General features: G+C 27.8%; 1 protein-coding gene across 2 annotated transcripts; it reads left to right on the top strand.

Annotated features, from left to right (window-relative positions):
• Positions 1-1,725: 1,725 nt before the first annotated feature.
• LOC105843879 (type-1 angiotensin II receptor) lies at positions 1,726-18,376 on the top strand. Of its 2 annotated transcripts, none has more exons than XM_065788076.1 (2): positions 1,726-2,013; positions 17,244-18,376. In XM_065788076.1, the coding sequence occupies exon 2, from the start codon at positions 17,265-17,267 to the stop codon at positions 18,279-18,281; it is 1,017 nt and encodes a 338-aa protein (XP_065644148.1). In that variant the 5' UTR covers positions 1,726-2,013; positions 17,244-17,264; the 3' UTR covers positions 18,282-18,376. The 2 variants fall into 2 exon arrangements, with proteins under 2 accessions (XP_065644148.1, XP_065644147.1); XM_065788075.1 differs by lacking the exon at positions 1,726-2,013 and adding an exon at positions 12,730-12,913.
• Positions 18,377-19,287: the final 911 nt, after the last annotated feature.

The following is a 19,287-nucleotide window of genomic DNA, read 5'->3' as shown; positions in this document are numbered from 1 at the left end:
TTCTACGTTTTTTGAGTACTTTAAAAAATAAAATATCCAAAAATAAACAACTCTAAAAGTGTAATTTGCATTATTGTTGCGCTATACTTCTTTGCATCCTTCTAGAGTGTCCCATTCTCAACTAGCCTCACACCTTGCCTACCAATAAAAATAAAAAATTATTCCAATCTTCTATAATAATTTGTGATATTTACCTGTTCCCATCCTAATAAATAAATTTTTTTTAGTATTCCACAATTAATTTACAAAAAATATTATGAAAATAATAATAATCATTTTGTTTTGCATAAGTGTCTATTTGTGTAGCATGTGTATTTATTTAATTTTTGAGCAGCGTAAAAACCGTGCGTTCACAAGCACGTTCACGTATTCTGTTTCTGAACATGACTAGCTAAATTGAATAATGTAACAAGACATTTGCTAAAATTATTTGATTCAGTTAACTTCTTTGTAAGAAGATTTTTTACGAGTTCCGTATAACTAAGTAATTAAGAATGTTTTTTTTCTTATGATTTGTTTTTTTAGAATAAAAATAGTAAATATACTTTAATTCATTGTTTTTCAACTAAATCTTTAAGTAATTTGATACTTCTCATTACGAGTGTCGTTGAATTTATTCAAAGTAAAATTATTATAAAAAAAAAGATTATTAATAAAATTAAATGATTCTTATAATTATTACGATAGGCATAAATAGTATTTATAAATAGTATTTTAGTTATACCGAAGCACCGTTTATGTTTCATTTCAGTAGCATGAAATTGTTATTTATTTTTCTGTTCAGTTGTACCGAGATGTAGTTTATTTTTCTATTCAATTGTACCGAGATGTAGTTTATTTTTATGTTCAGTTGAATCGAGATAGCGTTTATTTTTCTGTTCAGTTGTACCGAGATGTCGTTTATTTTTCTGTTTAGTTGTACCTAGATGTAGCTTATTATTCTGTTGAGTTGTGTCGAACTGTTTTTTACTTTTTTGCTTAGTTATACTGAGATGTAGTTTATTTTTCTGTTCAAGTTTAACACATATCGGATATGTTTTAAAGCAATTTTGTTCCAAACAAAATTTATATAAAATATTTTAAAATAAGAGAAAAAATGAACTGAGGGAGAAAAACTTCAACAAAAAAAAAAAACTAAAAGAAAAATAATCTCCTTAAACTTTTCATATATATCGTCAGGTCATATATATCATCAATACAAGTGTCGTATCGAAAATTCATTAATATTATATATAAATATGTAGTTATCTAACTTATGTAAATTTAAAGTTATGTAAATGTAAAAAATTATTTTTATATAATGTTACAATATAAAGTTATACAAAATAAATTTTTTTCATTAACATAATGTTAAATTTACATAAATTAGATAACTAATTAGATAATTAATTTATCGATACGACACTTGTATTCCGACCTGACGATATATAAAAGTTAAAGTATGTTAATAATAAACTTACAAATATAACAAAATAAAAATTGTTCAGAAGACTTCTTTTTGATCACTTAGTTCAAAGTTTTTCGTATTATTTCTGCATTATTTTCGTATTATTTCTGCAAATAAATATTCTATACATTATATTTGTTTTTTCTTTATCCTTTTGAAATCCTGTAACAATATTTATACATAAATTTTTGAGATTCAATTTGCATTTTACATTATATATGCTCATAGAAATAGTTTGCTTTTATCTTTATCATTGACGAAGCTTGATTTTTTTACTTAATTTTTATAAACTTAAATTCTAAAAAAAAATTTACTTTGTAATCAAATATATACTGAAATATCGAATGTGAAAGAAATTTAAACTGATGAACTTACGTTTTTGTAAGTTTTTCCTGTTTTTACTTAAAATAATTAACTTCGGAATAGTATCGTATCCAAAAATTAGTCCATCAGTGTAACAACAGAAGTTAGTCATTGGCAGTGTAACCACAGAAGTTAGTCATCAGAGTAGCGACAGAAGTTAATCAACGATCTAACAGAAGTCCGTTTACATAAACAACTAGTTCGTGAGTGATTTACATTTTTAGATAGTCATGGTAGTTAGTATAAAATAAGCTTCGGCGTCCCGGTTCAAAAAAATAACATTACGTGACGTTACGTGACAGCAACTTTTCTCCAGTTTGAACCAAGACGTTACCGCACTTTTAAAAAATTGTACCAATTGAAACGTTACGTTCCAGGAATAACGTAACGTTCCGATTGAATAACCGCACTCGAAAACTTGGTACGGTTATGAACCAAGACGAACCAAGAATAACGTGACAAGCCGTGACGTTTCGAGACATTTTTCGGGACCCGTCATTTGATAATGCTGCCCGGACAGTAACCAACGGGCGGGTACCTGGCTGCCCGGGTACCCGTTAACAACCTTAGTTATGATATGAACCAAAGTTAGATAAAGCGCTATGTAAGGGGGTGCGTTATCTACATTCGTTTTAAAGCATAATTTGTTAAATAACGATTGCCTTTAACGCGCATTTTGTGTTAAAATTTTTTTATTTTAAAAATTTATAAAATAACATTTTTGGAAAAGTGCGGTAACGCAACGGAGGGTCACGTTATGTCACGGTATTAAACAAAAAAAAACTGGTGAGGTTTGATCTAGTTTGATGCGGTTTCCCAACCGGGAAATAAACCGGGACGTGCGGTTTCAACCCTTACCGTACCAACCTCGTCCCGATTAAACCAAGACGTTGCTGCACTTTAAAAATTTTTGTCCCGATTCATTTTTACCGTTACATTCCTACCGGGATAACGTGATTTCCGGTTCATTTCGGTAATAACGTTCCGGGACGCCGAAGCTTAGTATAAAACCAATGATTAATTAATAACGGTTATGACATGTTTGTATACATAATTTACAGTTTATGCAAACCATAATAAATCTTGAATAACCTTAATGCTAATGTGTGTGTGCGTTTAATATTAAGTAACTGTACAATAAGTTTAAGGTAAATCAAAATCGAAGATTTAAATCAGATTTAAATTGACTTTTTTTAATGTGTCTAAAGCCTATTCAATTTATTGTCGGTTTTTTGAGAAATATAGTCGGTAGTCGAGTATTTAACACATTTGAGTCGGGTAAATTTTAGTTTTGAAGACCTTTTCATTTTATTATTTTAGTAAGCAGTTGGGTACTTTTTAAGGATTCACACCTCATTTTATTTCTAGAATTGCCTCTGAATGTGTACCATGATTTAAATAAATTAAAACAGTTTCTAATAGATATGTCATTCATTCATAATGAACAACATATCTATTAGCATGTGACACAAATTTTTAAGATAAAAAGCGAACCAGATATAAATTAAAGTTACTCGCGTATGTTTTATTAACAAAATTTTGTTTACGCTGCGTTAAAAATTTTGTTGATGTGGCATTCAAAATTTTGCTGTTCAAATCACGCTCTTGTTATAAAATAGTTTTTAACTTTATCAAAAATCAATAAATTTGTATAAGTGAATAAAGTTACACGAGCCTGGAATGGAGTAGAACTTGGAGTCTTTATTATCTCTGTAAACAAATAAAAAGTTAAGAAGAGTTTACGTTAGAGTTGGATAAATTGATTTATAGTTTATGAGGATATTTTTAAACAACTTAACACGCGATTGGAATAGAAAATTTAGACATCTTAGACATTTTTATACGAAAACCAAAAGAGATAAAAAAGGTTCTTAAAGATTGCTTCAAATATCTTTCAAAGATATGTAAGATTGCTTCAAATATCTATCAAAAATATGTAAGGTTGCTTCAAAAATCTCCCAAAGATATATATGAACGCAACAGACAAGTTAAAACAATATATAGCCATTCTAAATAAGTTTTTCTGAGAAAAATGCTGCTTAAGAAAAAGTATAAGCTTCATAATTATTTTTTAGTAACTTAATATAAAATCTTTTATGAAAAATTCAACACAGAAATTAGTTCTTTGTGTCCTATTTGTTAGACTGTTTTTCTTATGTATAAATATTAAAGTCTCATTTTTTAATTCATTCATAACTTTTGCTTAAATCAATTTGTCAAATCAAAACTAAATTAAAAGTTAAATTAACTTATAAGCTTCATATTAACGAACTACTTCTCAGACATCTTATAGTTGAATTAGATCAAAAAAAGCATTCAAATTTAAAATGGTTCGCTTAATTGAGAAAACTGCTTAATACATCAGTTTTCTTAGTTACCGTACATAAACATTTAACACCTAAACACAAATAAAAGCTTTGAAAAAAAAATTATAGGTGAACCTCTAACTAGCTTACCAAACTACATGCCTAAAAATCTTAACTTAAGATGCGCAAATAGCGTCCAGTCATTTTTATCATTGCTATTTTGGGTGCAAGATTGAAGACCTAGATAAAAAGTTGGGCGCCACATATATGTTGTAATGCTTGTTCTTCTAACCTCTAAAACGGGATCAATTAAAGTGGTTATTTCTTATCTTTTGCTGTTCCTATGATTTAGAGAGAGCTAACCAATCATATCATAGACTGCTATTTTTTGTATGGGGCTGTCCCTACAGCACGGAAAGTCATAAAAGAATTAACTGTCAACTATCGCAATATTTCTGCAAACTGTCCAGCCCCTCATAAAATGAGAAGAGGGTGGACGTATATTAGTTTATGAAAAATTTTCCCACCCACCCCAAGCTTATTAAGATTAAGACGACCCCGTTTATTAATTTTTACTTGTTATCAAAAAAAAAAAAAAGAGTTATTGAAAATTGGCCTTAAAAATTAAAAAACAATTATTTAAGTCGCTGATAAAACAAAAACTTTCAGTGTAAACAGGCTTTAAAAATCACCGACCAAATAAATCTCGATTTGTCAAAAATGAACTTATAATTTATTTCTTACTAAAGTATAAAACTTATATCAACTTATTAAATCCTATTGAAATTATTATTAAACAGCTGTTACAAAACGCGCATTTGACCGCAAGCCACGCTAGATTTAAATAGTTTTATCCGTGTTTTGTAAAAAATATTACTTTGGATTTATAAACTGAACTATTTTATAAAAAATACTTATATTGTAACATAAAAAAATTCTCAACCCCCTTTTTATTAACCCCCCTTTCGCCCTCCTTCCCCCGTTTATTAGATCTCGAATAAAATCCCCCTCACCCCTCCTCATTGTATTAAGGACTCGAGAGTATCATTCCTGATTTACAAGCAGACTTTCCTCTAAACTCAATGGAAATCCTGGTCATGCTAAATTATCTGAACACTCAATATTACAAGACCCTAACTTAAAATATCCTCAATAGACCAACACAGAATTACACGGAATGAATCAAGTAACTTAATGGATAGGATTACACAGAATGAAATAAGTGACCTAATTAGAGATCTGAATTTTTCAAAAAACAATTAAAAAAAAATTCTTCACCAAAACTGACCTCACTCACTGCTTACTCAATATGATGACTACTGTAATGTCCTATAATTAAATTAGGAAACTGATTCAAAGTAAACAAGCCACGTTTTCCTTTACGCCAAGCATATTAGAAGCACCATCACAAGCATAAAAAAGACTCAACAACATGACAATAAAAAAACCATTTTCAAAACTAAAACTATGTAAAGCACTTATAAAAATGTTTGCAATAAAACTAGTGACTTTTGCAATTTCAATGATGACAAATGATGAAAAAACGATTTTGAGAATAAGTGATTACGAAATGTTTTTTTGTACTTTTGATGACGTTTTATATATAGTTAAGCTTAAAAGGTATAACTATAACTAACTTAACTAGATGATCTAGAAAGAGCACATCAAGTTATTAGAAAATAAAATATCTAAAAGCATTGGGATTATGCATAAAACTAAGTATATTTTAAATAAAGTTTGTCTTAAAAGTTTATACTTCGCATTTAAACTAGTAGAGACATTATTTATATCAGGAATGTTTACTCGCACTCATGTTAATAAAGTAAACGAGTATGAAATACGCTTTAGAGTATTTCATACTCTTTTACTTTACTAACATGTTTACTAAGTCTCCACATGCTAGTCAATTTTAATCTTGAAGTTTTTTGGTACCAAAATACGCGGACTTAGTTGTTTGAACAAACTAAACAACCAACCAGCCAAATGTCTTTAATTTTTTTTTCTTTTGTATATCAAACTGGTAACTTAGAAAAAATATGTCATTTCATTAAATACAGGATATACAAAGTTTAATACTCGAACATTTAAAAAAAAAATCATCCATTCAATGAAAGAGGAACATCAAATACATTTTTTAACTTGTGTAGTTATTAGTAACTTTTGTTTTCAAATATAAAAAAAAAGATTTTTTTTAAACTTTACACCGTAATTTTTGAACTTTACACCGTACTTTTTGAAGAACGAAGCTGATAATAGCTGAAAAGTTACTTTATTTTAATTTGGTAACAGTCATAATTTTTAAACACTTCTAATGCTTTTATTCATAGTAAAAAAAGTAAATGAAATATTTGAAACTTATAAAAATGAATAGAAATGGTTTTTTAAAAAGGTAAAAAGAAGGAAGGCATTCTTTTTAAAAAATCATCAAAACCATGGCAGCGATTTTAAGGGTGTGTTGGTCGGTTTTCAGTCGGCAGATTTTTAGTTTAGAGGACTTTTATTTTTTTAGAGTTTGCCCTTAAGAACAACGTAATTTTTATTAAAATTAATGTAATGTATTTGTTGCATGCTAAAATAATAATGCTTTAATAAAGTTAGACAGTATTCTCTTTGGATATTGATCAAACAGACTCCTCCGTGATGGCTCATTATCAACTATTAAGCCCAAAAACTAGAAAAAATATTTTCCGTTTACCACAAGAACTATCCCCACTAATAAGAATATTATGAAACATAGTTTATGTTATGCATGAGCTGAAATATTCATGTCAAAGATACTACTGTAGCATTAACAGAAAAGTTTTTGCAAACATTAAAAAATTTGGTTACATACCCTGTTCCAGTTACATACGCAGGTATTTAAAAATTCAGCTCCTATTACAACAAAAATATGAAACTGGTTATGTCAAATAAATTTCGAAGCTGAAAGCTGAGACTGGATAAGTCATTAATTACTGATATAATAAAAAAAGGTTTTCAAGAAAAGAAATTAAATTACATAATTGGTGATATGAATTTAGATTGTTTTGAATATCACTCAAATAAAAATATTAAAAAGTTTTATAATGACTTGTTTGAAAATGGAGCAATTCCTTTAATAAATAGACCAACAAGGGTAACTGCAACATCTGCCTCGTTAATAGACAATATCATAACAACTGACACATCTAATAATTTACTAAAAACAGGAGTAATTAAAAGTGATACCTCGGATCATTTTCCTATTTTTGTATCTATAAATATTAATACAGATTCGATATTACATGAAAAACAGGTCATTATCAAACGCTTTATTAATGATAAAAATATTTTAGCATTTAAGGAACAATTATTCTTAATAAACTGGAATTCAGTAGGTAATTTGTCAGAGGCAAATAATATGTATAATGCATTTTTTAAAGTTTTTTATGAAGTTTATGATGTAAACTTCCCAAAATGTAAAATTAATAAAACTTGTTAATGAAATCACTTGTAAAAATAAAATGAAAATATGCTCTTTGCCAAAGGCAATTAAAATAAATACTGACATTTTTTATAACCCTACCATAATAGCAAACGAAATAAACAAGTTCTTTGTATCAGTTGGACCAAACTTAGCCAAAAACATCCCCATAATTAATAATACAATCAATTCAAAAAAAGATTTGACTTCCCCTGAAATATCTTCTCTAAATAAATTTAAAGTATCTTTTGATGAATTTGAGATTGCTTTCAAAATGCTTAAGACTAATAAAGTAATTGGTTTAGACGATGTAAACGGGAATATTGTTATTGGTTCATATGACATAATTAAAAATATTCTCTTTAGGGTCTTTACGTGCTCGATAAACCAAGCAGTATTTCCCGACAAACTCATAATAGCTAGAGTTACCCCAATTTTCAAAGGAGGAGAACTTACAAACCTCAGTCATTATCGCCCAATATCAGTTCTCCCAGTTTTTTCAAAAGTTCTAGAAAGAATATTATATAATAAAATTTTTAACCACTTATCAGAAAACAAAATATTATATAATAACCAATATGGATTTAAAAAAAATAATTCTGCAGAACATGTAATACTTTAACTAACAAGAAATATTGGTGATTCATTTGAAACATCGCAATACACATTAGGTATTTTCATAGATCTATCGAAAGCTTTCGATACTATAGATCATGAAATTCTTTATAACAAAACTATAACATTATAGAACCACCGGAAATACTTTATTATTACTAAAGAACTATTTAACTAATCGTAAACAGTTTATTCAAATAGACTCATCATTATCATCAAATTTATTAAATATAACTTGTGGAGTGCCACAAGGCTCAATACTAGGCCCATTGCTGTTCCTGATATACATCAATGATCTCTACAAAGCCTCAAATTTAATGACAATTATGTTTGCGGATGACACTAATCTTTTTTTAACCAGCAATGATCTAACAACATTATTTAGAAATATGAACACTGAGCTTATTAAAATCTCTGACTGGTTCAAATCAAACAAATTATCAATTAATATAGAAAAAACTAAATGGATGTTTTTTTACCCAAATTCAAAAAATTAAAGTAAAAAATTCCAAGTATTACGCCACTTATTTTTGTTGACAGTATTGAAATAAAGCGAACAAAAATTTTTAGGCATTTATATTGATGAAAATCTTAAATGGAAACACCACGTTAACAACCTAAATAAAAAAATTGCTAGAACTATAGGAATATTATATAAATCAAGAAGTTTCTTAAATAAACATACTTTAACTCAATTATATTATTCCTTTATTCACTGCCATATTAACTACGCTAACATTGCTTGGGGTAGTGTGAACAAAAGTATACTAGAACCTCTTCATCGTCAACAGAAACACATAGCACGTCTTAAAAACTTTAAAGACCGTTCTACTCATGCCAGGCCTCTCTTACTTGAAATGAATATTTTAAATATATATCAGCTAAACGTTTGTAATATTTTATGTTTTATGTATAAATGTAAAACCAACGATTCCCCTTCTTCCTTTCATAACCTATACTCAATAAAAGAAAAAAACAAGTACAATCTACGAAATGATAATTCTATTCGAATACAATTTTCGCCTACAAATTTTGGTAAATCTTGTGTTTCTTTCCGAGGAGCCTTTCTTTGGAATAAAATAGTTTTGAAACATTTTGACTTTTCTCATGAATGGACTTATACCTCTTATAAAAGGAAACTTAAGAAAATCATTTTGTCTATTGATAATATACTTTTATACTTTTAATAGGAAGTTTATTTGAAAATTTCTATTTTTTATTTAAATTATGTTTTTCTTCTAATATTGTTAAACACAGTTTTTTTTTATTTATTTTAAAATATGTAACACGTAAATTTGTAACGAGTTTGCAGCGGTTCTCGACGACAAGACCTTAAGGTCTTCTACGAGTCTCCGCATTCTTTTTTTTATTATTTATAGTAAAAATCCTCACTTGTAATTGTTTATATTATTATATCTTAACTTGTAGTTTTATAAATATTGAAGAAATGTAAAAAAGAAAAAAAAAAAAAAAAATTATAATTTAATATTATAAAAAGAGACACTGCTGATGACAGCAAATCAGACACAGGTTATGAAAGTGAATGTAGCGTTAAGAAAGTCAATTTCGTTTGCGAATGACCTTTATCAAAAAATTGATAAAGGTCATTCGCAAACGAACAAAGCGCAATCCAGTTTAATTAGGATGATCAATGGCTTATTTTGCAGCCAATCTTAAAACCATCAGAAATTTAATTAAAACGTAATAAAGAATGAAAACTTATTTGAAAAAATATCTGCTGGCCTGACTAACAGAATTCGAGCGAAGAGCTAACTGATAAAAATTGTTGGTTGCCAACCAATAATTTTTTCTGATAAAAAATCAACCAACAGCTTTACTTAAGTGACATTTTGAAATCTCAAGTGAAACCTCATCTAGATGAACTGTTCGGAGATTGTCCATATAACGGGTGGGGCATAAAGAATGAGACAAATTTTGTCAATTAATTTTATAATGTTGAAAATAAATTATCCCAAGTTTTATATATATTATTATACATCATGAAAATGTTTAAAATTTTATAGCTTTTGAAATTTTGCCTTTAGAATTTGGCTAGAGCAAGGTTTCAAGGCTCAAAAAATCTACAGTTTATTACAAACAGAAACATCTAGGGCAACAGTGTACAGATGGGTCAATCGTATACTTAAATCTTGAATCTCAGCCAAAACCTCGACTGGTAGGCCAAGGAGCATTAGAAAAAAACAATTCATCGCAAAAGTGAGGCAAAATCTTGTATCTAACAAGAAAAAAAGTCAGAAAAATTGCCAGAGAAGCAAGTTTTATATCAGTGTTAGAATTGCCCGCTAGCAGTCAAGATTTGAACCCATTGGATTTCTTTGCATGGGGGTTACATATTAGAAAAACTATAAAATGTGGAATGCGAAAGTTTAAATGTTTTCAAGTTTTTACTAGTCAAAATTTGGGATAAAATCCCTGACAATCTCGTCCCTGCTAGCTGTGATGGGTTTATGAGAGTTCATATGCGTATCAAAGTATAAGGAGAAAGATCGGTAATAATTACCTTTTGTAATAAATATTATCTTCACTTTCAAAAAAAAAAATAGTTTTTTCTAAATCAAACAGTGTTCTAGTTTTGCCGAAACAAAAGATATAGGACATTTGTAAACCCTTACCCTGTAGTTATGTTAACTGGTGATATTCAGTTATTTGCAAGTAAGACTTTTACCATTTACTTTTACGCGCCATATATTATTATTATTGTAATATGCCATTTAAATATGAACCAATTAAGCCAGGAAAGTAACATTTGTAACAAAGGAGGCGTAAAATTCTTTGTTAAATGCTCTTCAAAAGTGTTCTGTGATAAGCCCATAAGGACGTTTTAGGACACCTTAATAACCCCGCACAATAGTTGATAGTTAAAAAAAAAATTTCTAAAAAAAAAAAAAAAAAAAAAAGTTACTTAAATACCTTTAGTCCATTTTTTTGGACCATAGCTTTTTTTATTTTTGAAACTTGAAAATTCTCAACCAAAAATGCAAGTTTTTATTTCAATGCATTATTTTGATTACTTAATACCTTTATATGCGTAACGAAATAGTTATTATCGTGTGCGTAACCATATAGTCATATTATTTCGTCAAAGTGAAACTTTCACTTTGACGAAATATATGTCACTATGACGAAATAATTACATCTATCAATGATAATAAGTTTCACCGTGAAACTTATTATCATTGATAGATTTTTAATATTTTGCTCGTTGGCTCCTCTCTAAGAACATAAAATGCATAATTGTTCTAATGTTGAAAATCTCACAAGCGTAATATCATCAAAAACACTTAATAATTAAAAATTCTTATGCTAAGAAAACTTTAAAAAGTCAGTTTTGGAATAGTATCTAAAATATGGTAATTTTTGAAAATAAAATCCAAAGCAGAACCCAAATCTGTATCTTTCCACATCCAAAGAAGTCAGCTGATATATAAACATATGGTTGGTGTTTTTTTTACCCAACGCAGGAACGATCATTCGTCAAGAAATAATCGTTTTTAGTTATTAAATTATTTTTATTTTTAGCTATTAAGGTGCTCCAACAAGACCTAACGGTCTTATCACAGAGCGCCACGGAAGAGCATTTAAAAAGGAAGTTCGCGCCGCCTTCTTACCAATGTCGCTTATATGGCCATTAAGTTGAACTTCAACTATTGCACCTGACGATTGCACCACGGCTGGCTTTTATGACGAAGGAGTTAAGAAAAACTTTTTATAAGAAACTAAAAAAATAGTCCAAGGGATTAAGAGAAAGAAAAAATTACATTAACAACAAAAAAAAAAGTGATACCGCTTCTTTATTGATCCGCATGCCAAAAAGTGTTTTTACAAAGTTAATACTTACACATTCTGTTAATATGTGGTTGCTACCGGAGTTTTAATATTGTTTTAATGGTGGCATTTTCAATCTTAATTCTTACATTTTTTGACATTTTCTGAACATTATTTAAAGTTTGAATCTTTGGTTTAACTTTTCAATTCGGTTCTGTTATGCGTGTTGAGACTGATAACTATTGAAATGTTGATGGTTAACGCCAATTTATACACTTCAATGTTATAACCTTTCACGTAAACCTAAAACCTTTGACAGAATTATATTTGGTATCTAACATTAAATTATTTTCTTTGTGATAACAATAAAACACAAAAATAAAGTCAAAAATTATGAAAACAAACGTTAGTGCTTGCATTATACACTTTTTTTTTTAAATCATTGAAAATAAAAACAAAAATGCATTTTAAATACTGGTTCTGTCATTAAGTAAATAAACTGATAGTTTTTATCAAAACTATCGTCGAACTTTAAACAAAATATTGACAATTCTATATCGCCTTTTTATGACGTTTTTATTATCGTTCATTTTCATTTGGTTAATTGGTTTAATTTAACCTATATAACTAAAAAAAAACCTCGATTGATTTATCGATAAAAGAATCTCTATAAATAATTCATTGTAAAAAAAATCCTAATTGGATCTTCGAATGGTGCTTATTTTTCAAAAAATAAAACTTACGTATTTATTTAAGTAAAAATATCGTTTAGCTCTAGGCTGGTTTTAAATATAATTTTAAAAAAAATATAAATATTTTATGTTTTTTGCACAATTTTTGTTTTTACACAAAATAGTTTAAAACATAAAAATTAATGCTGTTTAACGAAAGAAAACAGTTTTTTTGTTATTATGAACGAGCTAATTTATATCTGTAAATTCGAAAAATGTTTATGTAAGTATATCTTTTTTAAACACTTATTTTTATATATATATATATATACTCTTTACAATAACTGCCATAAAATTAAAATCAAATTTTCTATGTAATTATATGAAACATAAAATGTCATTTTATGCTATGTAAATATAAAATTTCTCAACAAGCTTACATTTTACGAACTTATCTACCTCAAGTTTGGTAGATTAACTCTAAAAATACATTTATATTTTTCAAAAAACTTTTTTGGTAATGATCAATAACCCTTTTGAGCCAATAACCCCTGAGGATTTAAAAATAACAAAAAAGATTAAAAAATAAAATTTTTAACTTGAAGTTGTTTACCTAGTTGCTTGAGCGTTGAATTTTTATCTACTGGTAAAAAATTAGAAATATTGCTACAAGTATAAACATACACTAAAATCAATAATGTGAAGCATAAAACGTTAAATATTATATTAAGATCAGCAAAATAGCAGTTAAATAAAAGTATTTTTTTAGCAAAGTTGCCAGTGACAACATGTACTTTCAGTTTATATAACAAACAAAAAAACAAAAAAAATAATTAACAAAAAAAAAAAAAGCAAAAAAAAAACACATAAAAAGCTTATATAATGAAGAAAATGTTATTTTTAAAACCGGTTTATATAAGTAATAGAAATAACAAAATCTTTTACAAATGTAGATAGGGCATCTAAAATACCGCATTTTACTAAGATCGTTAATACCGCAACAGCTTTTTTCCAATACCGGTAATACCGGTATTAAAAACAAAGTTAAAAAACACTTACAATTTTTTAACTTTAATTATTTTATCAAGTTAACAAAATACAATCATAAAAAACATATTTTGTTATTTATTATTCAAACTAGACTTTATTTTGGTACAAAGTATACCAGCAACGGGAAAAAAATCTTCTGATTCTAATTTGTTCAAGATGCATTTCTTTTGAATGCTTTTAATTAAACCGTTGTATTTTATTTTTTTATTCTAGCGTTGGGACTATCTTATGCATTTTTTGTAAAATTTAAAGTTTGAGGGATTTTTTCTAATTTTTTATTAATAATATCATTCAGTTTGTCTTTCAATTATAAGATTGTTTCTTGTAATGGTTTCATAATAACACATCAGTCGTTTTCAATAATTGTTTTTATGCGTTTCTTAATCAACTAGGGCTAGATAGTCTTCATTTTGTTCAAACTGCTGGACAAGTTAAATAATAAGCTTCGTAGTAGAACTCTTTGCAGTGTTGTTAAATAAATTATAATCGCGGGCGTTTAGCTTTTGCTGTGGGTTTTAAAGATAATTAATAACATCAGAATATATACTTCGTCTCATTTTTATCTAAAGAAGTAACGCATCCTTCATTTCTACATTTAATGCTAGACTTTACAATGATAATTCATTCAACATGAATTTTAATGTGACATCGGTTGTTATCAAATTAGCAATGGCACTTCACAATGTTTCAACTGCCACTTTGATTAGTTGCCGATAATTCCAGATGATAAATTTATTTTAAATACCAGATAATAAATTTATTTCTGCAGAATAAAAGTCTTCTTCCAAATCGATAAAACTTTTTCGGACAAACTTTTTTGATTTTTTCTATCAAAGAATAAATATCAAAATTTTAATATGAACTTTAAATGACATATCAATTGAGCAATTATTCCTATTCAGTTTTCTCATTAGAATCATAATAATTTTATCTACTTTTGCTATTGGGTCACTTTTATTTTCTTGCTCCCGAGTAAACCAGTTTTTTTTTTTTTGTGTGTGTAAAACTTTAAGTACAGCTAGTTGAATGTCGTGTGCTATACATGTCACGTGTCACGTGCTATGCATAATTGAATGTCATGCACTATACATAATTGAATGTCGTGTACTATACATAATTAATATAGAATCTGTGAAAGTTGTCCAAATCGTTACTACAGCTCCCTCAGCAGTACTGACAACACAGTCCTTTAAATCAAGGTTAAACAAGACCGATTTAGACTTCAAAATTTCCAAATATCTATCTGCAGGTATACTTCCGTGTACTCGAATAAGACCAAGATTATAAAAATTTCCATTTGAACAAACGTAAACATTTACTTATCGCCGATTTTTCAGTGAAATTTACTTGTTAATATTAAATTGAATTTTATACTTTGTACTTTTAGAAGATGCAATCCATAAGTCATTTTTTATATTATCCATCACAATTGGTCTGTACGCCTAAAATGTATATTATGAATTATTCATAATATCTTAATAGAATTATACCAATCGTTAATAATGTACGAAAGGAATTGATTGTGAAGCAATTATTACACCATTCTTTTATTAGAAATTCGTTTCTTAATCGGTATATTATTTATATATATTTTTTTTCTACCTTGTGATAGTAATATGGGCAAACATTTACAGTGGCACATTAAAAATTTAAAGACGCCTGATGCGTTTTTTGTTGAAATAAGTCCTCGTTTAAATAAGTCCACGTTTAAATAAGTCCACCTTTAAATAAGTCCACCTTTAAATAAGTTCACGTTTAGTAAATAAGTCCACGCTTAGAGGAAAATTGAATATTTAAACAAACTTTGAAAATTTGAAAATGAGTTTATTCAGGATAATACATAAATTAATTTATAAACATATTACTTAAAGTGAAAAAAAAACAACAAGGCAATTATCAAATGATATTAAATAAAAATCCGGTATTAATAGCTGTATTCAGAGAACAAACACCGGTAATACCAAACGTCATTAAATAAACAAATAGTGATACTCTTGGTCCTTAAAAGACGTCTTTTGAACGTTCAATAGACGTTTTTTTGAAACCAAATGCCGACTGGGACCCGACTCGTCTTTCGCATTCGCAACCAATGTTCAATAATCTAAAAAATTGCATGTTTACCACATAAATATTTGTCGCTTTTTAATTTTTATGTACTAAGTTAATAAAGAAACGATCCAAAATGTATTCAAAATTTTATTTAAAAAAATGCATCTCAAATATTCTAGGTAATATTCGAATAATAGTTATATTCAAACTTGCTATGAAGTCGAGGCTCTCAAGTATGAAATATAGTAATCAATAATGACATTAAAACGCATGCAGTTTAAAGCAATTTAAATCAAAACTAAAATAAATTAATTTTAAATATTCAAAAGGCAGAAGACCTCTTCTTGAACTTCATCGATCGTAATAACATCATAAAGTTTATTTTCATTCTATAAGTAAATATTTAAAGTTTAAGAAATGCTTTGTTTTATTTTTATTTTGATCACAATACATAAATATAAATATTTTATTAATTTTTTTAAATTCTTAATACTATATTAAATTTATATATGCGAACATATATAACTTAATAAATATTAGGGCTTCGCGATAAGACAACCATATGTCTTCTTTTTTCCCCAGCCATTTTTAGACTTTATAGATACAAAAACTATAAATATCGTTTTAATAAAATTGTATCAGTATACGCTTTAACAATCATAAGATAAAATTTGAAAATTTGTTAAAGATTTGCGATAATTAGACGCGTGGAAGGTTCTCTATCAAACTCCAATTACGGTTATGTCTTTCACCTGCCCATTTTCAAAACCTCAATCGTTGTACTCACTACGGATATGATTGCATAAATCGAATAAATACCCCTAGGTATTCCAATTTGCTTATACTTTATAAATCCCAGTTTGTGGACATGAGGAAAGCTCAACATTGAAATCGGAGTTCGAAAAAAGAGAGACTACATAGACGTATTTAATCTTTTTATTAATAGCAACAAGTGTCTAGTTGAAGTTTTTTTAGTTCACCGTTATAAAGACAAATTTAAACTAAAAATGTATAAATAACTTTTTTTATAGACAAGTATAGAAAAAGACGCCTTTTCTATATTTACGTTACGCTAGCGTCATTTTTATCAACAAAATATATACTCTTGAGAGATTCTGATGACTGATATGAAGCCACCATATTCATATTATCAAAGAATAAATATTATTCTTTTAAAAATATTTACTTATTTTTTTTATTTTTGTTGTAGATATTTTAAAGTTTTATAAATTTAAAATAATTGGAATGTCTTTTAAACAATTATTGTCGCGTGATTTTCTGCGGTTTAAAAAATTCCCTTCAAAAGTTTTAAATTTTATTATAAATGAATATATAATAAGATATGTATTATATACTACAAAAATATATAAAAAACTATTATGGAAACTATGTTTAATAGAAGATTTTTTATTTAATACACTCATACGTACATATACGTATGCACGTGCAAACGAACACAAACGCACATGTGAGTTCTTTTAGTTTATAAATTATTTTTGTTTATTTTCATTTAGCTCGAAAAAGTAACCACATAAATGTCGTTAAATGCTACTAAAACAAATTTTGAAGAGTCGTATAATGTTGTTGAAATTATCATCGTAGTATTATTTTCAATAATCTTTGCACTTGGTACCGTTGGTAATTTTTTTGTCATTTTTTATTTTGGAGTAAAGTTACGACCTGCTGTACCAGAGTTCTTGTTTTGCGCCCTAGCAGTGGTAGATTTTTTTGCTTCTGTTTTCAACCCACTTTTATATGTATATTGGACTTTAACACGGTATAAGTGGTACTTTGGTTATTGGGCGTGTAAATTTCTAGTTCCGATTGGAACAATCGCTACAACAATGTCTGGTGGAATATTTGTAGTTTTATCGTTTGACCGTCAACGCACTATTGTTTATCCTTTTAAACGGCACTTCAAGTTAGTTTATATTAAACTTAGTATTTTTTTGATTCTGATATACGCCCTAGTAATGAACGCACATTATGCCTTAAATATAACTTTAAATGTTGAAACAAACAAATGTGGTGTACCTGACACAAGAAAAAAGGCATACCTTGTACCCAGCATTTTTTACTTCTTTATTAATGTGTGTACTCTTTTTGTAGTCATTAACTTTACAAATTATCGCATATTTTCAAAAATGGTTAACCAAAGCCCGACAAGCACGCTATTTTTAGGTAGCAGGGCAAAAAGACGCAAAAAAGATAATTATAGGATTATACGGTTGTTAATTGCGCTGACAACAGTTTTTTTCTTTTTGACAGTACCGCGTGACATTCTTCAATTTGTTTTCTTAATGAGTTGGAGTTTTGGTAAAGGTTTAAGCATTTCAAAGTCAATTTTGACTTTAAATTCGTTTCTGAAAGTCATAAATGTGGCTAATTCTTGCATGAACCCATTGATATATTATTGGATGCACTTTGGTTTTAAAAGATTTATAAAGCGAAGTTGTGGTATTAAAAGTAAACTGTTGATTAGAGGGAGAACAAGCGAGTTTAATTCAACAAAAAGATTTTCAATGGCGAGCCTAAAAAATAATTATGGCTAAAATTTATTTCTACTTCAAGATTTTGTACATTAGATATTTTAATTGGTTATAAACAACAAAAAATAATAAATATAAAAAGTATCATCGTAATAACGTTGGTTTAACAAAGTTGTAAATAATTACAAAAATATTCATAACATTTTTAATTTTCATTTTTTCTTATTATTACTAACTTGGGTTCTTACTATTGCAGCTTAGTACGACTAGTTTGCTAAGGATCTTTTTTTCTTCAACTGGCTTATAGCAAAGTATTAAAAAGTTTCAAACTTAATAAACAAAAAAAATAGGATGCAGACATGTTGTATTAAACATGCCAGCTCTGTTCTAATGTTATGCGACAGCACGAGTTGTCAGTCAGCCGAAACAAAAAACGACACAACAACAAGAAATCCGGGCACGAATGGAGCGAGCAAAATTATAGATATGGCGCACATGGCTCAACTACGTGCGCCTGGCTAAACTACTTACATTAATATAGAAAAAAATCTAGGTAGCTGACATGTCCGTTTATTTTATTTGTAAGTTGAGTCATGAGTACAGGAGTTAACTGAATTGATTTTTATAGATTCGTAAAAAGATGAGAAAAATATATTAACAAAATTGATGTATTAGATTTTTTAATACATTATTAAAAAGACATTTTTAATAAATTTAGGTTTAAAGAAAGACATTATAATGAAAAAAATTAATTTTTTAAATGCAAATAAATAATACGGTTTTGAAAACAAAAAGAGATTAAACCGTTTACAAATTTAATCATCACGTTTACAAATTTAATCATCGGAATGACGATATACTAATAGTTCTTTTATAACCAGGGTTGTTACGACATAATATGTCTGGCAGATCTGTCGACATATTTTTAGACATATTTTCTTCCGACATAAAATATGTCGGACATAATTTCTATGGACATATTTTGACATAATTTTATATCTGAAATATTATTTTATTTCAATCTAACAAATTTATTGCGCATTTCAGCTTAATTTAAAGAGTACAGTGA

The sequence above is a fragment of the Hydra vulgaris genome, chromosome 01 (assembly GCF_038396675.1).
Source record: "Hydra vulgaris chromosome 01, alternate assembly HydraT2T_AEP".
Lineage (NCBI taxonomy): Eukaryota > Metazoa > Cnidaria > Hydrozoa > Anthoathecata > Hydridae > Hydra > Hydra vulgaris.
The sequence above is the reverse complement of the archived record's forward strand: the minus strand, read 5'-3'. Positions and strand labels throughout refer to the sequence as shown.

What these genes read in the sequence shown, in the direction of transcription:
- LOC105843879 (XM_065788076.1), top strand. Translation starts at nt 17,265, where the DNA reads ATGTCGTTAAATGCTACTAAAACAAATTTTGAAGAGTCGTATAATGTT.